This window comes from Pipistrellus kuhlii, unplaced genomic scaffold (genome assembly GCF_014108245.1).
Source record: "Pipistrellus kuhlii isolate mPipKuh1 unplaced genomic scaffold, mPipKuh1.p scaffold_m20_p_16, whole genome shotgun sequence".
Classification (NCBI taxonomy): Eukaryota; Metazoa; Chordata; class Mammalia; order Chiroptera; family Vespertilionidae; genus Pipistrellus; species Pipistrellus kuhlii.
This window is the reverse complement of record NW_023425471.1, coordinates 30,675,958-30,702,368: the sequence shown is the minus strand read 5'-3', so window position 1 is coordinate 30,702,368 and position 26,411 is coordinate 30,675,958. Positions and strand designations below refer to the sequence as shown.

At 40.0% G+C, this 26,411-nt stretch overlaps 1 protein-coding gene across 3 annotated transcripts in view; it reads left to right on the top strand.

The window, feature by feature from the left end:
• The first annotated feature begins 650 nt into the window (after window positions 1-650).
• The window catches only part of CENPI (centromere protein I), a 73,031-nt gene continuing 47,270 nt past the window's right edge, over window positions 651-26,411 (top strand). The window contains exons 1-5 of one of the 3 annotated variants that reach the window (XM_036440002.1): window positions 651-765; window positions 3,296-3,528; window positions 5,594-5,731; window positions 9,505-9,623; window positions 9,909-10,016. In XM_036440002.1, coding sequence (XP_036295895.1) covers window positions 3,309-3,528; window positions 5,594-5,731; window positions 9,505-9,623; window positions 9,909-10,016 — 585 coding nt within the window. In that variant the 5' untranslated portion in view covers window positions 651-765; window positions 3,296-3,308. Of the gene's footprint in view, window positions 851-3,295; window positions 3,529-4,114; window positions 4,257-5,593; window positions 5,732-9,504; window positions 9,624-9,908; window positions 10,017-26,411 lie in introns of those variants that run through there. The other 2 variants (XM_045582422.1, XM_045582423.1) reach the window with 2 other exon arrangements.

Sequence of the window (26,411 nt, the reverse complement as noted above, 5' to 3'; positions counted from 1 at the left end):
GTCTCACACTAAGCCCTTGTTGCTATTTTAGCCAATTTCTTTAAGGTCCATCACTCCTCAAAGTTAGGAATTTTTATGCGTAGACCTGGCTGGTTATGTGCAAGGTGCCACATCTAGCCCAGGACACGTTTTTAACAAACCCTGGAAGGTATGGGTACCTATCCTCGGTACAAGGAGGGTAGATTCAGCCTTTTTTTTTTTTTTTTACCCCCCTTTCCACCTCCTAGTTTCACAGAGAAAGTGACAGCTTTAGAGGTCACAGACCCTTTAACCTGTCTCTTGCCCAGCATAGGAGAGTCAGTCCTTACTGCAGTTTGCAGTTTCATATTTTCCCGCCAAATCCCGACGTTTGGAGTCAATCTGGGCAAAACCATCGCTAGAATTAATCTTGTTAAGTTCAAGAATTCAGACGCTGATCGGTTTTACGCAAAATAAAGAATGTGAACGTTGTTAGGACAGCTGAAACGCCAGCCAGTCAGTTTGCTCCAGCCTCAACGGCCCACTCACCACAAGTTCCCTGGGCCTGGCGGGCGGGGCCAGCGACATCCCCGGATCGGGTCGCGTCTGCGTCTGCGTCACAGCCGCGTCGGCGCGCGCGCGCGCGCTGTGCTGAAACCAACCAATCAGATTTCAGCACCACACGGCCCGTTGCCCGATCGCCTCCTGCGCCTGCGCGGAAGAGTGCGCGCCGGGCGGGGCCCGCTAGTTTGAATCCTGAGGGGGATGTTTGAACTCCGGAGGTTCTGGGACCGAGAAATGTGTTAGGTAAGGTGTTTTTAATGCCGCGTGAAGGGGCAACTCCGAGATCGAAGAGAAGCTCCTTGACTTCGGAGCAGGACGACCCTGCAAGGTGTGGCTGGGGGCGGGCTTTCCCGGAGCCCGGGAAGCGGAGGAGCTGGGGGGCGCCTGGGGAAGCTACCTCAACCGGGTGGGTCTGAAAAGCTGTTCGCTTGCCTTTCTGTGGTAGGAATATAGGAAACAACTCGCAATATGGAATCTCCCACAGGATTAGACACACATACTGCTCTCCCGCTCCGGCCTCATCTGTTTTAGGGAGGTGGGATTGAGTGTCATTCTGACCATTCCTTTAGTTTTAGTCATTTGAAGCCAAAAATTTAGAAGTCTTCTGGGTTCCTCTCTTTCCTTCTCCCTACATCATGGCCTTGCCCAGCCTGCCTCCAACATAAATCACAAACAATCATTTTCTACCTTTTTCGCCGCTGTACATTAGACCTAGTTCAGGCTACAGTTATATCTCTTCAGGACCTCTGCAAGACCCTTTTTTATTGTCTAAAGTTTTACATATGTCTCCTTTTTCCCCAGTTGACCCCCCCAAGCCATTCCCACCCTGGGCAAGCCACCACCGCCTCATTGTCTGTGTCCATTGGTTATGCTAATATGTATGTATACAAGTCCTTTGGTTGCTCTCTCCCCCCTCTCCCCCACCATTTGTCTCTGGATCTGTTCTTGTTCATCAAATTATGTTGATCATTATATCCCACATAGGAGTGAGAGCGTATGATATTTTTCTTTCTCCCACTGGCTTATTTTGCTTAGCATAATGCTCTCCACTTCCATCCATGTTGTTGCAAATGGTAAAAGTTCCTTCTTTTTTATAGCTGCACTGCTGGTGGGAAAGCAGACTGGTGCAGCCACTGTGGAGAACAGTATGGAGTTTCCTCAAAAGTTAAAAATGGAACTCCCATTTGACCCAGTACCCTCTTCTAGGACTGTATCCCAAGAAACCAGAAACACCAATCAGAAAGGATATATGCACCCCTGTGTTCATAGCAGCACAATTCACCAGAGCTAAGATTTGGAAACAGCCTAAGTGCCCATCATCAGATGAGTGGATTAAAAAACTGGTATATCTACACAATGGGATACTGTGCTGCAAAACCCTTTTAATTGCTCTGTTTCCACTCCTTGACCTCTAGCATTCTGTTCTTCATACTGCAGCTAATGTGGCCTTAAAACATAAATCATATGATATTACTTCCCTCTCTAACACTCCTCCCTACCCAGATAGCTGCCACTTAAAATCCAAACTCCTTACTCTAGCATACAAGTCCCAGTATGGTAGTTCCTGGCTGCCTTTCTGACCTCACCTCCCACAACCCTCTGCCTCTTTGATCTCACTAACACCCTCCCCCTCACTGGAGTTGCTACTGTTTTCCTAACAGATAACGTTTTTGCTTCAAGGTCTTAGCAAGTCTTAGTCTTGCTTTTCCATGAAATACTCTTCTGGCACATCTTCTCATAGCTGGATCCTTTTTGGCATACAAAAGTCAGTTTAAAGGTCAATCAGGGAGGCTTTCTGTGAACACTTATTCCAAAGTAGTTTCTCATTGCTACCTCATTTCTATCACATCACTGTGTATTATGTTCACTATTAGCTATATACTTATCGACTCTCACACTTCTCCCCACCCCCATGAGTTTCATGAGAACAGAGACCTTGACTATTACCTTATCTTATCCCTGGTAGCTAGAACTGTGCTTGGAATATAGATGATGTTGAATAAGTGAGTTAATTAATGGGGAATTTTTCTATTCTGACAATTCTTAGTTTGCACACCAGTTTGAATTTTGAACTGCAATTTTAACATAGCACTGATAAAGTAGGGAACATAAAAGATGAAAATAACATTAAGGAGAGGTGGAGAAAAATAGGAGTGATTGGAGAAAGTAATATTGAGTTCATGAGATGGCTTAATTTTGGACACACTTATTTGATAAAGCCATTTTAAGAGAATTGCTATGTTGCCCATACCCTTTTTTTAAAATAATTTAAAAAAATATATTTATTGATTTTTACAGAGAGGAAGGAAGAGAGATAGAGAGTTAGAAACATCGATGAGAGAGAAACATCGATCAGCTGCCTACTGCACACCACTGGGGATGTGCCCGCAACCAAGGTACATGCCCTTGACCAGAATCAAACTTGGGACCTTTCAGTCCGCAGGCTGATGCTATATCCACTGAGCCAAACAGGTTTTGGCTGTTGCCTGTACTCTTACTGTTTTATTTTTCTTCAGGAAGGCCAGTTCAGCTGGTCAGTGCTAACTTGGAGAGTTGTCTTTCTCTATTCCTTCTTAGGTCAAAGGCTTTCTGAGAAAGCTAACCTATAAATTTTGTTGTCCAGATTTTTGTCAGTTTTTTTTATGGTGTACTTGTTGTATGTTAGGTACTATATACTAAATGTTTAGAATACATTCAGATGTGGTCCTTGTCTTTGTGGAGTAGAATGGGACGCGTTGGTTGGTTAATGGTAATGACACTTGTTTCTGTATAGAACATGTGCAGTAATGTCAACTCAAAAGAGAATTAAGAATTCTCAGACATCAAGAACTTCACAACATAATAATAGTTATCAGACTAATCTCTTGGCTTGGAAACTGAACGAGGACCTAAGCAACCCAAAGAGCATCTCAAAACATGGACAAAACAGTCCAGTGGAAGATTCTGAACAAGGTGATGAGCAAGCAGAAGATGCTCTGCAAATAGCAGTAAGATACTTTGAGAAAGGTAAGACAGATGGTTTTCCTTATGAAAGTCCTATTTCTATCAAATATTCTAGACTTCTTTGCTGTGAAATTTTAAAGGAGAGCATATTTTTGCTCATTAATGCTTTTCGCTGCTTAATAGATATTTATTGAGCTCTTACTACATACCGGTATGCTAGGTACTAGGTATACAACAGCAAAGCACGTTCCTGGCAGAGCGGTTTCCAAACTGCTGCACATTGGAATCACCCGAAAAATTTTAAAACACACTGATACTTGGCATCAACTCTTAAGACAATTGATTTTATTGGTATGAGATGCAACCTGGGAATTGGAATTTTGTAAAGGCTCCTAAGGTGATTTCAAAGTTTGGAAATCATACCCTAGTACTGGAACAACTTATAGTCTAAAATCAGTGCTTTTACTTAGTTTAGAGCAGAGATGCCAAGGCATGATTTAGTTTTCCTCACTGAAGGTGCTATTGCTGTTAAATATCTTAGAGTTCGATCCCCTAGACCACTACCACCACGATGCAAATAGAAGTAGGATATAAGGGAGCGAATGCCTGGGGGGAATGGATTAAATATTCTGTTATACTTGCATGGCAGGAAGGCTAGAGGCCAAGTGGTCCCATTTTCATTCAGATGGACCTTAGACAGTAACTGGATGGAATGTGTGCTTGCCCTGTGTCAGGAGGAAACCGCCTGGGGAAACGCTTCCTGTAAGACTCTCTCCTCTCTCCTTGTTGAGGTAAAGAGCAAGGGTCCCTCAAAACCATCTGGCCCCCATTCTCCAATGTAAACTATACCTCTGCCTCTTAAGGTGTGGGGGGAACAGTACTTGGAGTTTATGGGAAATTAATCTGGATGCATAAATGGCTGAGTATCCTCAGAAGCCAATCATGATGATGTTTGGTGGTGGTATGGGGGACCCTGACTTGTGGCCTTGCCCAGCAACTGGAGTGGACCTTGCACTCTGATAAAATTGGCTATCCCTTTCACTTTGGCATATTGTAAACCTTTCTCAATGGACTGACAGATTAGGAAAAAGAGAGAGTTCAAGGGGCTCTCCATTTATACACAGATCCCATGAGGAATGCCAAATGAGTTGAAGGCTAATCAGATTGCTGCAGGGTTAGAATCTGACCTGTTCTGGTGGTTCACTGTAAACAAGAATGTGGATTGGATAAATTATATTTACTATAACCAGCAAAAGCTTGTTAACTATACTCGAGATGCAGTTAAAGGGATAGCTGAACAACTAGATGCCACCAGCAGGATGACCTGGGAGAATGGGTTGGCCTTAATATGTATAATGTTGGGGGTCAGTGGTATACATTCATCTGACAGCACAGCCAATCGGAACCATCATTGAGGCCCCACAGGGATTGACAGCTTTAGCTAATGAGTTAGCTGAGAATTCTTAAATTGAGGATTCTTTCTCCAATTTAGCAATGGTTCACAGACTAGAAGGGAATGACAGTGGTGGGATATTATATCATCTCTCATGTATGAGTGGTCTTATCTAAAGGTTAATCGAAACCTCATTGACCAAACAGAAAAATAATCTTCTCCTAGACACTGCAGAGCATGAAAGTCAATGAATGTTAGCCCTGTTTGAAGAAAAGAGTTAAATAAGAAAAGGAGGAATTGTGAGAATAACCAAGTAATCTTTTCTGTCAAAGAAGGGAGTTTAGGCAGCCACCATTTGGGCTCCATGGCTTGCAGCTCCTCTGGAGGCTGCCATTTTGAAATGGCAAAGGTCAACCGCTTCCTTTAAATTAGCTGATCATGCAATACTGGGTGCCTAAACTCTTCCAATCAAGAGTAAGGGACAGGAACAAAAGCCCTAGCAGATGCCTGCTCAATGTGTGTGTGCTCCCATACTATGTGTGTGCACACCCTTCTGCAAGAGTAAAGATATTTGCCTTGAAAAAAAAATATTCTAGAGTTTGAAAAGCTTTGAAGGGCTTTTAGGAAGATAATTTATGCATAAAGCTATTCCTGTAAAGTATCCCAGATTGTAATTGTTGAGGCTAGAGACTGAATTTTAAAGGCCCCACTATTTAATATGGTTCCTTTTTCCAGGTCCCTTTAAAACTTCACGGAGTAAAGATAACACCTTGGAAAAACACTTGAAAACTGTGGAAAGTATGGCTTGGAAGAATGGTTTAGCTCCAGAAGAAATTGACATTCTGTTAAATGTGGCACTCAGTGGCAAATTTGGTATGTAAAGAGGATAAATGAGTTTGCTATTAGTTTTACCTCCCAGACTTTGATTTGGGTTGTTCATTGGAATCAGCTGCAGTTCTTTTTTTTCTTTTTTTTCTTTTCTTTTACCATTCTCTTTATAAAATAAAAATTGTAATTTCTTACATTCAAATAACCTTATGAACCAAAAGTTTCTGTGTACATATGTTGAAATGTCTAGTTATCACAAGTAAACTGTATAGACGCTTCTTACGAAATACATGGGAGGCATTTTAAGTATTTCTCTTAAGAAGAATACATATAATTTAAATAATGTTGCTGAAAGGCACCTTAAAATATAATATGGTCTACTTCATTGCCTTTAGGTTCACTTATCTATGACAGGTCCCTGTCGATGTTATCATCATTCTATCATCCATGACCTTAACAGTCAAGATGCTTTTAAATGTAAATGCTTCCTTTCCTATTCTAAGTTCATTTGGAATGGACGTGGGAGTGGGGTTCTTAGAAAGAAATAACATCTGGCCAGTATTCTTTTTATTTGAGAAAAATGTTTTAACCCACTCTCATTTACATTTAGACTTGGAAGGTATTTTAGACCCTGTACATCTTCATTTTAAAGGTGAGGAAATTGAGGCCCAGAGTCGTTAAAGAGACTTGCTTAAATGTCAGAGCTATCACTGGAGAATTCAGACCTCCTAACTTACCTTCTAGGGTTATTGCTATCGGTTTTTCTACCTGTTTTTTGTTTGTTTGTTTTGTTTTGTTTTGTTTTTGAAAATTAAGACAATTATCAAAACTGGATATTTTGTATACCATTTCCTGGTCCTTGCATATTGTATTTTTTTGTGTACACCCTAGCATCATGCTTATAGGGTTGTGTGTATTGTAAAGCAACAACATATTACTAGCTGAATTCAATATATGACTCCCAGGTATTTCAGTTCTTTGCTTTTACTTGATTAGTTCGCTGTGTTTTACTATAAAGTTAAATTTGACCTAATAAAATTGTATCTTAGCCTGGACAGCGTGGCTCAGTGGTTTAGCGTCAGCCTATGAACCAGGAGGTCATGGTTTAATTCCTGGTTAGAGTACATGCCCAGATAATGGATTCGGTCCCCCGTGGGGAGCTTGCAGGAGGCAGCCAGTTGATGATTCTCTATCATCATTGATGTTTCTATTTCTCTCTCCCTCTCCCTTCCTTTCTGAAATCAATAAAAATATATATTAAAAATATATCTTTAAAAAAAGATTTGAAAAAAGTTGGCTCTTTTTCTCGTAAGTGGTTTTAGATTGTTTGGTTCTAGTAACTATCCAGGCATCTGTGTTTAACTGATTAATTTCTATTAAGAACAATTCACTCTCTACCTTCTGCCCTTAAAACATATATAGGATGTACAGATATTTTCTACTTTAGAATTTCTCTTTTCTTTTTTGATATATCAGGAATTAATGGTTAGAAGGTTTTTATGACATTTGCCAGGCCTTATGGCAAATGCATGCCTCTTTCAAAATGCGGACTGAAAGGTCCCGGGTTGGATTCCGGTCAAGGGCATGTACCTTGGTTGCAGGCACATCCCCAGTAGGGGGTGTGCAAGAGGCAGCTGATTGATGATTCTCTCTCATCGATGTTTCTAACTCTCCCTCTCTCTTCCTCTCTGTGAAAAATCAATAAAATATATTTAAAAAACAAACAAAAAACAAAACAAAATGCAGGCCACAGACTTAGAAACTTGTATATATGATTTATTTATTTAAAATATATTGTATTGATTTCAGAGGGAGAGAGAGAGAGAGATAGAAATATCAATATCAATGATGAGAGAATCATTGATCAGCTGCCTCTTCCACACTAGGGATCGAGCTGGTAACCTGGGCATTTGCCCTGACTGGGAATTGAACCATGATCTCCTAATTTATAGGTTGACATTCAACCACTGAGCCATGCCAGCTGGGCTATATATGATTGGAAAAAAATAATCTCTAGCTTTTTAGTCTAACTTAATTTTTTGTTAACCTGGAATTTGGTGATGCCAAATGTGGCTTCCTTAACTGCTTTATTCCCCTTTTAGTTATATCTATGATATTCCCCATCACTATCAGATCTTTACATGTAACTCTTTTTGCTCAGTTGTAATGTGTGTTCAGGGACAGGTGTGATACAAATGTTATAATTAGGTGCAAAGAGACTTTAATTTTAGACTCTAGAAGTTAATTTCCAAGTCACTGGGATATAAGAATAGTCTGTATTGAATAAGCCCTTTGAATTTGGTACATGTGTAAAGTGTTAGTGGTCAGACTATTTTAAATTTTAGAAGGGTTAGGGGATGGTGGGGGGGGGGGGGAAAGAAATAAAAACAAGGAACCACAGAGTGGAAAGCAAAGGTTTTCATTCTTGTGATTCATTATCTGCCATCACTGCTTCCTTTCTTCTCCACAGAATGATGTAGAAATTGATATATATTGTTGCAGTTAGGATGAATAAATCTAGAAATCTAAGTGAAGTAAAGAACAGCCTTATTTCAGTGAATGGATGGGATCACCATGCTATAATGCATGTAAAATTGTTTAAAGACATGTAAGATGTTTCTAAGAATGCTACTTGTGGGAGAAGATGGGAAGACTATTATTATTCTAGTGAATGAAGGTGTTTGCCACACTTTATGGCTTTTAAAACAGAAGCATGGTTAAAGACACATGCATCCAAGATGTTTTTGAGAATTCTACTTGTGTGAGAAGTTAAGAGTAGTGTTTTTTCACTGAATGGTTATGCTCACCACACAAGAATGTGAATAAAACAATGTTTAAATACAAAAGAAGAAATTAATGAGATACCTATGTAATATAGGTTGTATACAAAGCTCTTTGCATAATCACTTCTCTTGCCAGATGAGAAGATATCGTGGAAGCCAGAGAATATTATGGAAAAGTTGGATCAGCTTAGAATATTACTGACATCTAATTCCAAGGATAGCTGTTCATTCTGCTATCCTCTCTACTTTTTTTTGGGGGGGGGGGGGAGTGGAGTATACAAATACATTTATTCTTAAATCTAGCAGTCCATGTAAGATGTCTGTCAGTAGCTTTAAATAAATCATAGTCTATTGTGTCATTAAAAATAGTAACAAAAGAATAATCCTTGAAATTTTCTGGTATTTTTTTGAGATATAATTCACATACCATAAAGTTCACACTTTTGAAGTACCCAATTCCTGGTTGTTGTTTTTGAAACACACACACACACACACACACACACACACACTCACAGATTTGTGCAACCATCACCACTCTCTAATTGCCAAACACCCCAAAACGAAACCCTGAACTCATCCTCCCTTTTCAAATAGAAACATTAGAGCCAAAATTTGCTTTATAATTTATATTAGAAGGTAAAGGTACATTTTTTTGAACTGTTTTCTAATGATGATAAAAGATGTCAAATGTTCATGTTTTTAAAAAAATATATTTTATTGATTTTTTTACAGAGAGGAAGGGAAAGGCATAGAGAGTTAGAAACATCGATGAGAGAGAAACATTGATCAGCTTCCTCCTGCACAGCCCCTACTGGGAATGTGCCCCCAATCAAGATACATGCCTTTGACCAGAATTGAACCTGGGACTCTTCAGTCCACAGGCCAATGCTCTATCCACCGAGCGAAACCCATTAAGGCTTGTTCATTTTTTTTTTATTGCATTCAATATTAAGTGAGATTTTTAGTACCAAGAGTGAAAAGAAAGGGTTCAAGATACTAAAATACAATTTAATTTAGAGTTTGTCTTCTTTTCAGGGAGTGCTGTAAACTCTCGGATATTGAGATGCATGATTCCAGCAACTCTCATATCAGAAGATTCTGTGGTTAAGGCCGTCTCCTGGCTTTGTGTTGGCAAGTGTTGTGGTAGCACCAAGGTAATCTTTTTAAACACTTTGATGATAAGTCCTTCAGAACCACTTAAGGGCTGGCAAGGACAAACCACTTATGGAATAATGACACTGGCCTTTTGTGCAAAGGCTGTGGTTTTGGAACAGTATAGCTTGATGCAAGGATTCTGTTCAAACAGAAATTTTTACTGAGAGAGAAAATCTACCAACCGGCTTTGTGCTAGAGGCTTCTAAAACAGCCCTGAGGAGGGGAGGAATTAAGTTCTTCTGTATCACATATTTCTCTAAAGATAAACATTTGTCTCTCAATAGGTACTTTTTTATCGTTGGCTGGTTGCAATGTTTGACTTCATTGATCACAAGGAGAAAATTAACTTGCTCTATGGCTTCTTTTTTGCTTCATTGCAAGATGATACACTGGTAAGTAAAAATTGAAGAGCATCATGTATCATTTAAGTGGTATGTGCTGTATATTGACACACCACATGTGCTTCAAAGTGCCACACGTGTTTTTCCTTATTTGAAAAGATAGCAAACATAGAAAAGTATAAAGAATAACATTATACCCTTGCACCTGTCTCAGATTAACAAATATCATTTTTTAACCATTTTTGCTTTATATATTCTTTCAAGGAAATACAATGTTACAAATATAATTAACTCTGCATTGGAGTCTCTTTGCTGACCGAGAGCAGTGATTGCCGTCTTTCCCCTTTTAAACCACTTACATGGTGTCCTTTGGGTCATTTATTCTACATTTTCTTGATTAACACTGCAAAATCCTCATCAGAATTAATGAGAGAGGGTTGCTTTTCATAATATGCCAGTAGATTAAATTTGATTAAATAGCATAATTACTCCCGTTGAAAACATGAATAATTCTAAGAAAACAATCTACTGTCCACGTGGAAGACTTCAAAGACCATCGTCGCAGACCATGTGAACCATTCATCTAACCAAATTCCTCTCATTTTTAAAAATTGACATTTCCACTGTGTTCGTTACATTGCACTAGGCAGTGCAGAAGATTAAAAGTTTAGCAGATGGTTTCTTATTTCAGGGATTTATACTCCATTTGGGGGATTAAGGAAAGCACATTAAGTTAAATAACTCAAGAATTAAGTTATCAAAGACAGTATATACCGTATTTTTCGGACCATAAGACGCACTTTTTTCCCCCCAGAAGTGGGGGGAAAAAGTCCCTGCGTCTTATGGTCCAAATATAGCCTACACATATACTTTTTAAAAAAAGTTTTTTTACTTGCCTGGCTCTGTGTGGTCTCTGTGTGCTTGCCCGGCTCTAAAATGGTTCTAAATGCTGCTGTTTACTTTACAGGGTTGATTACATGTGTTTATGACTGTGATGTTGGGTTTTAATGCACATAAAATATTTTAGGACACTATTTGTTTCAGAATCTTTTTTTCTTCATTTCCCTTCTCTAAAAACTGGTGCGTCTTATGGTCCGAAAAATACGGTAATAGTGTGAGGAGAATAATTGCTGGGATATTTCCTGGAGGGCAGAGAAAACTGTAAACCAAAGTGATTAGAAAAAGCATTATAAAGTGTTTGGGTATTGAGCTGTGCCTTGAAGATTGAATAGGATTTGAGATTTGATAAAAAGAAATGTTTGATAGGAATATTTCAAGCAAAGTTGTGAGATGTATAGACTGTATCTAACTGACTGACTTACAACAGTTGGTGTCAGGTGGTGGTGGGTGGTAAGGTTTGAAAAGTTGGGTGAGAAGAGATTGTAGAGGTCTCTGTATGTGATGCTAAGGAATTGAACTTTATCCTATATGCAGTGGGGAAATCATTGAAAATGTTTGGGCAGAACATGTTGAAAGGAACATTGTAGGAAGCTGTATCTAGTTATGCCAAATGGTACGACCTAGGAGGGAGGCCAGAGTCAGGAAAACTATTATAGTTAGGGGACTAATATGGTAATCCAGGTACAACATGAAGTTGTAGACTGGCGATTCTCAAATGGTTTGTGGTCCCTTTGAGGCTCCCTGAAACCTTTGAGGAGGTCTCAAAGGTCAAAATTATTTTCATAGCGTACTATTTTCACTGTGTTTGCATTTGCACTGATGGTGCTAAAGCAATGTTAGTTAAAACTGCTGGTGCCTTAGCCCAAATCAGGACAATGGACCCAAACTGTACTAGTGGTCATTGTATTCTTCACTTCAGTAAAAAACAAGAATGCTAGTTTCCTTAAGCATGTCCAAAATGAGGTAGTAAAAATTAACTCATTAGTTTTATTAAATTTCAACCTTTAAAATATGTCTTTAATATTCTGTGTGATGAAATTGGAAGTACAAGTAAATCTCTTCTGCATACCAAAGTACAATATGTATTTTGAGGAGAAGCACTTGTATGATTGAGTTGAGAGCTAAACTATTAGCCATTTTTCATGAAATATATACTCCATTTGGGGGATTAAGGAAAGCACATTAAGTTAAATAACTCAAGAATTAAATTATCAAAGACAGTATATAATAGTGTGAGGAGAATAATTGCTGGGATATTTCCTGGAGGGCAGAGAAAACTGTAAACCAAAGTGATTAGAAAAAGCATTATAAAGTGTTTGGGTATTGAGCTGTGCCTTGAAGTACAATATGTATTTTAAATTGAAAGAATGACTGACATATAAACTGTTTATTCAGACAGGCATTTGTCAGACAGTGAGCCTGTCATTTCAAAGAAAAGAAATGACAATATTTGTTGCCAATGATAAAATTTGAGCTTTCAAATAAAAATTAAAAGTTTAGAAAATTTTTATCTGCCATTGCAAACTTTATAACTTACATAAAGACTTAAAGAGCCCTAGATGCTTTGGCTCAGTGGATAGAGTGTCGGCCTGCGGACTGAAGGGTCTTGGGTTCGATTCCAGTTAAGGGCACATGCCCATGTTGTGGGCTGGACACCCATAGGGAATGTGCAAGAGGCAGCTAATCAATGATTCTCTCTCATCATTGATGTTTCTATCTCTCTAACTCCTTTCCTCTCTGAAATCAATAAAAATATATTTTAAAAAATACTTAAAATACTATATTGATGAGATTGGTATTAATGAATGTGATTTTTATTTTTTAAGCATTTTTGTTGTTAATCCTCACCCAAGGATATTTTATTCATTGATTTTTTTATTTTTATTTTTTGTAGAGAGAGTAGAAGAGAGGGCGGGGGAGGGAAGAGAGAGAAAGAGAAAGAGAGAAAGAAACATTGATGTGAGAGAGAGAGATCGATTAGTTGCCTCCTGTGCCACCTGGCTGGGGATCGAACCTGCAAACCTTTGGTGTGTTCATCAATGCTTTAACCACTTAGCAACACCAGCCAGGACATGAATATGATTTTTATTTTTATTTTTTAAACTTTAAATACATTTTTATTGTTGATAGTATTATAGATATCTCCCCTCATTTACCCCCTCCTCCAGCCCTAACACCCCCCCGCCCACATCTTCACTACCCTATTGCTCGTGTCCATGGGCTATGTGTATAAGTAAATACATTCTCTTCTCGTGCCCCCAGACCCATATCAAGGTATGTCAGTTTGTTATGAATGTGATTTTTAGATATTGTGTAATTAAATGTGTCAGTATTTGGAACTCAGTGAACCAGTATATTCTAGAGCACATGTGTCAAACACAAGGCCCGCGGGCCAAATCCGTCCCGCCAGGCCTTGCAGTGTGGCCCGCACCGCGCTGTCATCACTGCACTCCGCTGCGTTTCCATCACAATGACACTTTATGACTGTTCAGTAAACCATTCGGCCAGCGATTTAGGCTGGATTTTAGATTTTGGCCCCTTCTCTGATTGAGTTCCACACCCCTATTCTAGAGGATATAAAATTATGCATAAATAAAAAATTCATTCAAAACGCAAGATATATCAATGAATTTTAGTGGAACAGAGTAAATGTTCACTGATAAGGTTTCATAATCCACATTGCTGCTAACCCTTAAGTGTGTCGCGCCAGCACAGCCAAGGGTTTGGCGAGCCTGAGGGAGGGCTGGTGAAGGATGAAGAAAAAGACAAGGAGAATAAGCTGGGTCTTGCTGAGGCCACAGAACAGATCCAGACTGTAAGGTTGATGCTTTATTTATAGTCAGAGGTAAACAAGGTAATTTACAATGTTCTTGTAAGTTTCCCTTGTTTTGGTAGCACTTGCTGTCCCTCCCACAGCCCGCTAGCTACCCAGGAATGGACCCAGGAAAGATCTAGGGAGCAGTCACAAGATCAAGCTTTATGCTTCAAGAACTGTGCCCTCTAAGCTGAGACTTGTTTGTGACTTTGCCAGAGGTCAGTCCGAGGCTTAACTCTATAACTACTCCCTACATCTTGCCCTTTCTTTCAATTTTAAGCTACTAATAATAGAAGCAAAACTTAAACATCAAGAACAAAGTTCTGACTATTAAAACATTAACAAAATAATGCCAATGCAAAACCCAATAACAAAACAATGCAAATGCAAAACCCAGACATGGCTATTAATAAAACAGTGCCAATGCAACACAACAATAATAGAGAAATCAAACTACAGTAACATTTTTCTACTAAATGAAAGTTTCTTTTGTGGATTGACTCAAGAGTCCTTGGACTTGGCTGTGAAAGAGTTTGCAGAAGACTGGCAGCTAACGAATGCTAGCATGGCCAGAAACATGGTTGAGGGAGTAGCTTCCACTTCTCGCTTTTCTGCCATCTGCTGGGCCTCAGTTAACTTCTTCAGCTGACCCCATGTTGGCACCTCGGTCTCTTGCATAGCCTTCGTCATCTTCCTTTTCCGCTTTGCTGTCATCGGGGCAACTTTCAGTCTTTTGAACGATGGGACAAGGAGCCTCTTTGGGCCCATTGTGGTGACGTACATAACACTCTGGCACCCAAATTGGCTGTGCTGCTCCTTCTGGAAAGATACAAACACAACCTCTTCCCCACATCATTACTGGATCTGGTCCAAACCATTGTCTAGTTTTTGCATCCTTCCATCGGGCTAACCCTGCAAATGCTATTGTACAGGAGGTCCGATGCTTTTCGGCTGCTGTACAAGCCTCTGCATCGCAATTCAAAAAATTTAAAGTATAAAGAACATGACTGAGTTTGTTTTGAGGTGACACATAACATCTGTCTCCTCTTTCTGTTTTAATAATTGGATTTTAAGAGGAGTATTTGCTCTTTCCACAATTGCTTGACCTTGAGGATTGTAAGGGATACCAGTTTTATGACAAATTTGATATTGCTGACAAAAATGTTGAAAAGCAGAACTAGTGTATGCAGATCCATTGTCTGTCTTTAGCTCTAAGGGAGGACCTAGTACCGCAAAGGCAGCTAGGCAATGATTAATTACATGCTTGGCACTCCCTCCTGTTTGGGGAGTGGCAAAGATAGAGCGGGAGCAGGTGTCTACATTGACATGCACCCATTTATGCTTACCAAATTCCCGTATGAGGGTGACATCCATTTGCCAAATTTGATTAGGTTTAAGAGCTCTAGGATTAAATCCCAACAATTGTACATTGGAATTACACACTGAGAGCACTGCTTTAGATGCGTTTATGAGCTAAGAGAATGTCATCCATATAATGAATAATAGAAACCTCAGGATATTTGTTCCTTAAAGGATGTATGGCTGCAGCCACAAGATGCTGAGATAAGGTAGGACTATTGGCCATGCCCTGAGGCAATACTTTCCATTGATACCTCTTTATGGCCTCCTTAAAATTTATCGCAGGGACACTAAATGCAAATCTTTTGCAATCCTCATGATGGAGAGGAATAGTAAAAAAAACAGTTCTTAAGACCTAAGACCAGTAAATGATATTTCAATGGGATACCTGTAGGGAATGGTAACCCTGACTGAAGGGGCCCCATAATCTCCATGGTTTTATTAATTGCTCTTAGGTCTTGCAATAGTCTCCATTGACCAGACTTTTTCTTTATTACAAATATGGGCGTGTTCCATGGACTGTGAGTGGGTTCAATATACCCTGCCTGAAGCTGTACTCGAACCAATTCTTGTGCAGCTTTTAACTTCTCTCCTAATGGGGCCATTGATCAACCCAGACAGGGGTATTTAAAGCCAGGTAATTTTAGCTGCTGTAGGCTGGGTCACAGAGACAAAGCCCCTGTTGAAAATTCTGGTAACCTAATCCATGCCTCCCCTTTTGAGTGGACATCCCTTGCTGATTCTTTCCTGCTCCTCTTAGGGGGTGAAATCCTTAAATAAGCATTTAAACTGGGACTTGTTATTAAAACCCCCATCTGCTCTAGAATCTCGTGACCCCATAAGTTAACAGGCAAATGTGCAATACATAAGGCTGAAAACAGCCTGTATTTTCATCTGGATCTTCCCATTGAAGGAGTTGAGCACTCTGCGAGGGTTGAGTAACATGCCCCACTCCTTGCAGTTCAGAAGCCGTGGGGTTTAAAGCCCAGGCCTGTGGCCAATGTCTGAAAGCGATTACTGACACATCAGCTCCAGTATCTATAACCCTTTTAAAAGGCTTCCCATTAATCCTCAGTTCTAACTCAGGCCGGCCCTGCTTAACTAATCTTGCCCAGTATACACCATCGCTGGACCCAAAACCTGCGTGCACCATGGGGCTGACCAGTTAAAGGCCTCCCTTCTGGATAGTAGGGCAGAAGGAGAATTTGTGCTATTTTTGTTTCTGGTAAGACCTGAATTATAGTATTAATTTTTTGTGCCATTACTGTTGTGGGGTCGAACCCTGGGTTCAAAATAAGACCACCGGAGGCTGATGATTAATTAAAAAAAGCAAGCAAGGATTTATTGAAATATCTGGCCAGGACAGTTGCAAGAGCACCACATGCAGGCAGACTCAAAACGACTGCGAGGCTTTAGGGGCAGGTAGCTATTTTTAAAGGTTCTGAGAAGGAAAACCCCTATTTTGCAACAAACTGTTGTTTGGGATTTTCTGCTGTTCTTCCTAGATAAAATGCTGCTTTCTAGTTTGCTTTAGCCCGTTTGAAGAATGATGAAGATAAACTTAGCTGTCTGACTTTGTAGGCCAGAGACCAGATATGCCCACAATCTCAATACCATGCCAGGTGCACCTTCTCAATTGGATAGAACAGCATTGTTTTTCAAGGCCAGCATCGAGATAACCACTAAGTGCACATAGGGCTAGCGCTTTAATAAAAAAAAAAGGAAGTTCTGCCTGTAACCTTGCTTAGAATTTGAATTCATCCTATTTCAATTACTTTAATTTCTCCAGTATAATCCTGATCTATCACCCCGGGCAGAACTTGAAACCCTTTCAATGTTAAACTACTTCTCCCTAAAATTAGTCCCATCATGCCGGCGGGAAGGGGACCATACACTCCTGTGGCAATCGCCTGAGGCCCCATCTCTGGGGTTAGTACATATCGGGAGGTGGGATTGAGGTTGGGTGGCACGGTAGAGGTTTGGAATGGTTGGTTTTGGGACCAGCCTGCTGGAAAGACTGCAGTGGGGTTAAGGATGAGGCCCCTACTGTTTGGTGGGGCCGGGGCTTGCCCCGCTTGAAGTTTCCCTGCCTAGGGGGTATTAAATTACCATCAACATCAGTCTTGGAGCAGCATTCACTCACCCAATGCTTCTCCTGCATCTTGGACATAATCCGGACTGCTTATTTCCACTCCCTGTAGCCCTTTGACTTCTATTTGTAGTACCGGTGTTACAGTCTTTAGCAAAAAGCCCTAGCTTGCCACAGTTAAAACATCCCCCCTTCCTTTTCTGCTGACCAGCGAACAACATCCTTTAATGTGGCAGCTAATACTGCTCCTTGAACATAGGCTGGTCCAATGGCAGCACAAACACGGATGAAATCATGTACAGCACCATTCCTCCTGTAGGGACGGAAAGCTGCTTGACATGCTCCATTTGCATTTTCAACAGCTAATTGTTTCACTAGTATCATTCCAGCCTCAGGGTCAACCCTGCCTACAGCCTGGAACAAGCGAGCCACAAAATCCTGATATGGCTCCTCAGGGCCTTGCCTAATTTTGCTTATGTCTAAAGACTTTCCCTTTTGTTGGCAGCTGCTTTGGTAGCACATACATACATTTGCTGGTAAGCTTGCGCAGGGTACACTAACTGAGTCTGCAAAGCCCCATGAGGTCCGGTGCCCGTGAGCATATTAATTGTAATGGGTACCCCATGAACTTGTGTTTCTGTTAGCCTGCTCTGCACTAAGCTCTGCCCAAATAGATTTCCATAATACATAATCTCTCTCCAGATGAGAGACAAGCCTTTGAGACAGTATTCCAGTTACTAGGAGCCATAGCTTCCTCAGATATTGTATCTAGTAATCCCAGCACAAAAGGGGAAGTTGGTCCATACATAGAACAAGAAGTCTTCAACTCCAAAGTTTTAAAAGGTACCAGGGGTCCTCAAACTTTTTAGTATATGAACTACTAATTCCTACTGTAACACCTCGGCTGCGCTCACTGCCCAAAAAACCTGGCGGGCCGGATCAGACTCCTCTGCGGGCCGCATGTGGCCCGCGGGCCGTAGTTTGAAGACGCCTGTGACTGATTGCCATGGAGCATCTGCCCTGGATTCTGAAGATTGGGCTGCTAAAATATAGAAATATAACCTGAATCCTGATGTATTTTCCCTAGCCTGCCTGGCCTTAGGCAGAGTCTGCTGGAGTAAAGACAAAAGGCACCATTTTTTCAGCTTTTTAGGGGGTAAAAGGAGAGGCTTATGAGCAACAGTAAGTTATCCAAATGTTTGTATCAGACCCCCATCAGCCTAAGTGCGCTGTTCCCTTGCTTTCTCCAATCCTTGTTCATATTTGTGAGGAAGCTATGCCTGGAGGGCTCTCTCCCACAGGAGCTGTATCCCCCAGGGACTGGAGGCGGCGGCGGAGGTGCTGATGGTGGAGTCAGAAGCCTTTGGCAACCTTCCCCCATCTGCCTTGATTCCCCTGCCACATTCCTCCACTCCCCTTCTGGAGTGGGCTCTAAGCAGTTCCAAATCAGGGACCACAGACTGCAAGTAGAGGCAGACATTTCCTGTGGACCTTCAGCTATATTATGATCTCCAAGTTGTTTTCCTACCTTCTCCCATGCCTCTATATTTACCTTTTCTTCCTCAGAAAACCATGGGCAGGTTTTACTCACAGATTGAAAAGCTGTTCATACCTCACAGAACAGCCCCTTGCTTGGAGCATAGCATTAAGCATAGATACACATACATTCTTGCCCATGTTTTACACCTACCCTGTTTCCCCGAAAATAAGACAGGGTCTTATATTAATTTTTGCTCCCAAAGATGCGCTAGGTCTTATTTTCAGGGGATGTCTTATTTTTCCATGAAGAAGAATACGTTACACATTTATTGTTAAATGAAAATAAAGGAAATTTATTACCTGTCTACAGTACGGTAGTACGGTAGTTGTCAACACAAACCAGACAAACTGTGAATCCTACAGTATCAAGAATTTACTCATTTATTCAATGACAATCATATCATTTTCTGGAACATCATCATAACAATCCAATTCCTGAATTTCCTGGTGAATTTCTTGTGACTCCATTTCTTTCAGAATCAGTAGGCCAAATCTCTCATGTTTAGCCTAGGGAGGGCCTTATATTTCACTCAGAAGGAAACCTGTAAGTAGGCCTTATTTTTGAAGGATGTCTTATTTTCGGGGAAACACGGTAGCTATTACTGTACCCCTTCCTTACTTACTGAGTGTGCACACTTTGGGTCCTCACAATTGCAGTTCCCTCACACTCAGGTCTGCATTGAGTGACACTTGGGCCGAACTCAGCACTGCATTGGGCACCATTTGTGCCATGCCAGCGTTCGGTGAGCCTGAGGGAGGGCTGGTGAAGGATGAAGAATAAAGACAGACAAAGAGAAAAAGCTGGGTCTAGGTGGATCTTATGTGCCTGGCTGAGTGAGCCACAGAACAGATCCCAGACTGCAAAGCTGATGCTTTATTTTTAGTCAGGGGCAAACAAGTTAATTTACAATGTTCTTGTAAGTTTCACTTGTTTTGGCAGCACTTGCTGCCCCTCCCACAGCCCTCTAGCTACCCTGGAAAGATCTAGGGAGCAGTCATAAGATCAAGCTTTATGCTTGGAGGACTGTGCCCTCTAAGCTGGGACTTGTTTGCAACTTTGCCAGCAGGTCAGTCCAAGGCTTAACCCTATAACCGCTTCCTACACTTAAGAAACTACTTAAATCAAGTTTTTGTGTAGTGCCAAAGACTAATATTCACGGTTTTCTGAAAAGGCTATTAAAATACTCCTACATATTTGTGTGAGGCTAGGTTTTCTTCATGTACTTCAATCAGAACAACAGCTTTTTTTAAACTTTAATAATTTTTTATTTTCAATTACAGATGACATACAATATTTTATATGTTACTAAGTGATCATCCCAATAAATCTAGTACATATCTGACAACATACATAGTTATTACAGTATTATTGACTATGTTCCCTATGCTGTACTTCACATCCCCATGACTGTTCTGTAACTACCAATTACTTTTTAATCCCTTCACCTTGTTCACTCAAGCCCCTGACCCCCCTCTCATCTGGCAATAGTCAGAATAGAACAGCATATTGTAACATGTTCAAGGAAGAAGCAGAGAATCTAGCTGTATTCTCTAAAGTCAGAAACATTGAAGAAATTTGTGGAAATGCAAGTCTTTGCCACTCTAGTCAAATTTTTGTTGGGAAAATATAGTTATTTTTCACAAAATATTTATATTAGCATGTATGGGGTTTATTATTTTTAATGAATAATTAACATTTAAAGTTTCTAATATTAATATTGATACTAGTAGATATAAGCCATATAAATGAAAAAAATTTGGGGGGGGTCTCTAATTTTTTAAGAATGTAAATATGAGACTAAAAAGTTTGAGAATCACTGTCGTAGACCAAGGTGGAGGCAGTGAGAATAAAAAATTGAAAGTATGTATTTTAGAGGAAATTATAAAGGAAGAATTGACCTGAGCAGGTTCTTAAATTGGATTAAGGGAAGGGTCAAGAAATAAAGATCTGTGTTTATAAATCAGCATTGCTCAATGATGGTACCTTTGACACTAAAAGGAAATTTGTGAGAAGGACATAGTTTGGAAGGAATATATTAAATACATACTATGCCAGGTATTGAACTACCAGTACTATTGGAAATACAAATATGAATAAGACATAATAGTTAATTCATATGAGGATTATATGCCAGGCACTAGGTGATTTATATATAGATACAGTATTTCATGAACTCCAAGATACCTTCAGTTGTAAGATGCATCATTATCTTATAAGCCACTATGAAAGAATTCTGCCATTAATAGTGTCACATAACATTGATGACAGGATTAGTCCTATTTTCAGTTTTGTTAGAATGTTAGAAGACTATGTAAAGTATTTTTCTGGTTCTGAGAGTATGAAACTTCTTTTTTTCTTCAATATTCTTATTTTACTTGATTTTGAAATGAAGAGACATCGATTTGTTGTTCCACTTATGCATTCATTGGTTGATTCTTGTATGTTTCCTTGGCATATTGGAACAATGCTCTAACCAACTTAGCTACCTGGCCAGGGCCTTACTTCAATATTCTTTTTTGTTTTAAAATATATTTTTATTAACTTCATAGAGAAAAGGAGAGAGAGAGAGAGAGAGAGAGAGAGAGAGAGAAATGTCAATGATGAGAGAGATCAGCTGCCTCCTGCATGCTCTCCAATAGAGATGGAGTCTGCTACCCAGGCATGTCCCCTCCCCTGGAATTGAACTGTGATATCCTGGTTCATAGGTCGATGCTCAACTACTGAGCCTCACAGACTGGGCTCAGTATTCTTGGGGGCAGAATATTTATTGAGCACCTGCTATTTTTGTACTTGTGCTGTCCCATATGATAGTCATTGATATCATATGACTAGTCAGCACTGGAAGTGTGGCTAGGTCAAACTGAAATGTGCTGTAAGTGTGAAATACATACTACTTTTATTTCCATTTAGAGATGAGGAATTTGAGGCACAGAGAAGTCAAATAATTACGTAGGGTCACATGACTAGAACAAAAATTTATGGAAAATTATATCATTTCCATTTTAGAGATGAAACAACTGAGGCCTGGAAAGTTAGGTAGCTTTGCTAAGGAAAGCTACTACTAGGCCGAGCCTCAAAGATCTTTACGTGTAATAAGGGAAAAGATAATTACAGTATGATGAATCCTGTGATAGTATCCATAGGGTTCTATGGGGGTATGGAAGAGAGATATCAGAATAAGACTAGGGATCAGGGTTAGAGTTACAGAAATTTGTTTTCAACAGGGAGAGAGATACCTCTCCTGACAATAAGTAAAAAGAATGAGTGTTGGTACTTACAAATTTGTGGGTTAGTAAGTGACATAATTGAAGGAATTCCTGACTGGTGATGTTGGTGATTTTTCAGTCAAGTAAGAGGCAAAGTCTTCTGTTGAGTGTAAGAGGGGAAAATAGGATATCATGTTTAAGGAGAGAGTGTGAATTTTGAAATAGCTCTTGATGGAAACAGGCATAGTATAATAGATGATTAGAGATGCAGAAGTTTTGAAGGACCAGATGAGGTTACAGAGAACAAATTTGTAATGTTACTAATATGCAAGGGTAGGTAATTTGTCTAGGGTCAGACAAGGAGGCAAGAGAGTGATTGAGTTGATAGACCAGGGGGTCTAGAGAGAAAAGGGGAAAAAGGTAAAGACAAGACTACAGATAGGAAGTCCATATAGCTAAGGTTCATGATACCTTGGTGACATTCAAGACATGTGTTGGGATTAAAAGCTGGAATCATAGAAAGCAGCATTGGAGTTGAAGATTTCAGCCTGGCCCGTATGTCTCAGTGGTTGAGCGTCGACCTGTGACCCGACCCAGGAGGTCACGGTTCGATGCCTGGCCAGGACACATGCCCGGGTTGTGGGCTCAATCCCCAGTGTGAGGCGTGCAGGAGGTAGCCAATCAGTGATTCTCTCTCTTCATTGGTGTTTCTTTTTTTTTTTAATCTATTTTATTGATTTTTTTTTTTTTTTTTTTTACCGAGAGGAAAGAGGAGGGATAGAGAGTTAGAAACATTGATGAGAGAGAAACATCTATCAGCTGCCTCCTGCACACCCCCTACTGGGGATGTGCCCACAACCAAGGTACATGCCCTTGACCGAAATCGATCCTGGGACCTTTCTGTCCGCAGGCCGACACTCTATCCACTGAGCCAAACCGGTTAGGGCTCATCATTGATGTTTCTATCTCTCCCTCTTCCTTCCTTTCTGAAATCAATAAAAATATATTTAAAAAAAAGATTTCAGGAGGGGATGGTTCAATGTGTTGACCAGACTCAGAGTTCTGATATGAGTTGCTGTGGTAGAGTAAGGGAATGGAGTTTTTTTGAATTGGAATTTGTTGTTGTCTATCAATTATGAATAAGGTTATGGTGAAAATCTCCCACTATGAAGGCAAAATTGTCAGTTTTTCCTTAAAGTTCTGCCAATTTTTGTTATATATTTTTAGTCTATTATTAGGTGTATGTACAATTATAGTTTTCATACGTGCTGTTGAATCAAACCTAACCCTTTGTTGTTAAAAATGCTTTTTGTTTTAGTTTATTTTGTCTGATATTGACATTGCTACTCTTACTTTATTTTGGCTAGTAGTTGCTTGGTTTATTTCTAGCTTGGTTTTTAAAAAAATCCTTTTTTCCGCTCACATGCCTTAGATGCCCGATAGATTGCCCCGCCGATGGCCTGGGCTTCCCTCTGCAGGACAATCATGAGGCAATGGCCAGGCCACCAACCAATTGCATCGCACCCATCTTGGTTGGCCTGGCGCCAGTGGGTGTCCTAGTGTGGTTGTCCAGAATGTCGTCTGGACAGTCATTCTGCTTTTTGGTCATTTGGTCAATTTACATATTATGCTATCATTATTATAGAATAGAGGCCCGGTGCATGAAGTTCCTGCACTTGGGGGTGAGGGATATTCCTCAGCCCAGCCTGTGCCCTCCTGCCTGGGAGCCCTTGGAGGATGTTCAACTGACGGCTTAGCACTGCTGCAGAGGTGGGAGCATCTCAGGCTGTGAGTTTGGCTTATGGCTGAGTGGCGCTCCCCCTATGGAAACACACTGACCACCAGGGGGAAGCTCCTGCATTGGACGTCTGCCGCCTGGTGGTCAGTGCGTGTCATAGCAACTGGTCATTCTGCCATTCGGTCGATTTGCATATTAACCTTTTATTATATAGGCTAACATAATATTTATAGTTTTGGTTTCTTAAAATATATTTTTATTAATTTCAGAGAGGAAGGGAGACTGGGAGAGAGATAGAAACATCAATGATGGGAAAGAATTATTGATTGGCTGCCTCTTGCATACCCCCCACTGGGGATCAAGTCCACAACCCAGGCATGTGCCCTGATCTGGAATCGAACCATGACCTCCTGGTTCATAGGTCAATGCTCAACCACTGAGACACGCCAGCCCGGCCATTGATAGTTTTGAGTATTCTTAAGTATATGATTTATTGGTTTTAGTTACATTCACACTGTTGAATAATATCACTACTATTTCCAGAACTATTTCATTACCCTAAGCAGTAACTCCCTATTTATCCTCCCCACAGCCCCTGATAACCTCTAATCTACTTTATGTCTCTATGAGTTTGACTATTCTAGTTATCTCTTATAAATAATACCATAAAATATTTGTTCTTTCGTGTTTGGCTTCTTTCACTTACCATAATGTCTTCAAGGATCATCCACGTTTTAGCATGTGTCAGAACTTTATGGCTGAATAATGTTCCATTGTATGTATCTGCAATGTTTTGTTTATCCTCTCATCTGTTGATTGATTCTTGAGTTGTTTCCACTTTTCAGCCAACATGAACAATGCTGCAATGAACACTGACATACAAGCATATGTTCAAGTCCCTGCTTTCAATTCTTTTGGATACATACCTAGGAATGGAATTACTGTATCTCTGAGGTTTATAATTTTGATAAATCAGCATACTGTTTTCCACAGTGGCTACCCCATTGTACCTTCCCACCAAGTGTGCGAGGGTTGCAATTTCATCACATCTTCACCAATAGTTATTTATCGAACTTTCTGATTATATCCATTCAAGTGGGTATACAGTGGTATCTCATTGTGACTTTTATTTGCATTTCTCTAATGATTAGTGATATTGAGCATCTTTTCTTCTTTGGAAAAATGTCTATTTGGAACCTTTGTCTATTTTTAAATTGAGTTGCTTGTCTTTTTATTATTGGGTTATAAGTGCTCTTTCTATATTTTAGGTAGAAGTCCCTTATCAGATATCTGATTTGTCTGGGAGGTATAACTAAGCTAGAATCACTTTAAATTCTTTGCTTGAGGTTTTCTTAGTCATATCCCAAGTGTAAATTCAAACTACAGACCTACTTAGGGCCCAGCTCATGGTTATAAATTATTGGGAGAGGCTTGTCCTGTGGTATATAAGAGTGGATGAATGATGATTAATATGGCTGACTCTCCTTTACTTTTGATATCATACTGGATTTGTTCATAAACTGAACTAATTGCAATATGAATGAATTCTCTTTACATATACTTTGTCAAAAAGGGGAAATAGTAAAGCATGCTTTCCCCTTTCTTATTATAATTCAATAGACTTGAGTTCTTCCAGGCAGGAACTGATGAGCCTTTTACAATCCAAGTTTTCGGTAACACAACATGGCACACAGATTGTGAACTTCATAAGAGCAGACCTTTTTGTCTGTTTTATTTACTGCTCAATAAATATTTGTTCCATGAGTGAATTAATGAATAGGAGGAACTACTCATAAATGCTTGTTAAATCATTTGTGATACAGTTCAATAGTTTTCATGATGCTAACTAGAGAGTTTCTTGCTCAGCTGGAGGGAGGGAAGGTGACCTACTTTTTATCTTTTTCTTCTATATTAAAAAAAAAATATTGTCCTAGCCAGTCTAACTCAGTAAATAGAGCATTGGCCCATGGACTGAAGGGTCATGGGTTCGATTCTGGTCAAGGGCACATAGTACTTCGGTTGTAGGCTTGATCACTAGCCGTGGGGCACGTGCAGAAGGTAACCGATTGATGTGTCTCTTTCACATTGGTGTTTCTCTATTTCTCTCCCCTTCCCTTCCACTCTCTCTAAGAATCAATGGAGCCCTAGCCGATTTGGCTCAGTGGATAGAGTGTCGGCCTGTGGACTGGGGGGGTCCCAGGTTCGATTCCGGTCAAGGGCATGTGCCTTGGTTGCGGGCACATCCCCAGTGGGGAGTGTGTGGGAGGCAGTTGATCGATGTTTCTCTCTCATTGATGTTTCTGGCTCTCTGTCCCTCTCCCTTCGTCTCTGTGGAAAATCAGAAGAATATATTTAAAAAAAAAAGAATCAATGGAAAAATACCCTTTGGGTGAGGATTAAAAAAGAAAGAAAGAAAAATAAACTTACAAAAAAAGAATAAATATTTATTCGAGTATAATACACATATAGAAAATTGCCTGTATCATAAGTGATCAGCTTAATAAATTTTCATAAACTAAATGCATTTGTGCAAATATCACCCTGATTAAGAAATCAGGAGCCTAACTTTTAAAAGCATTACTTCAGATAAGTCATTTTATGTAATTTGGTGGGAGCCTGATTCTAGAGTGACTCAGATATGGTGGTTAGGTATTTGCCAGAAAGGCATTTGTAAAGTCTTAGGTACATTTAAGTTTTTCCTTTCTAGATGGGATTAAAGGAGAATGTCAGATGTCAGATTTCCTATGCTGTATGTGCATAGGGCAAGTGATTGTGTGACACATGCTTCTGTTTCATACC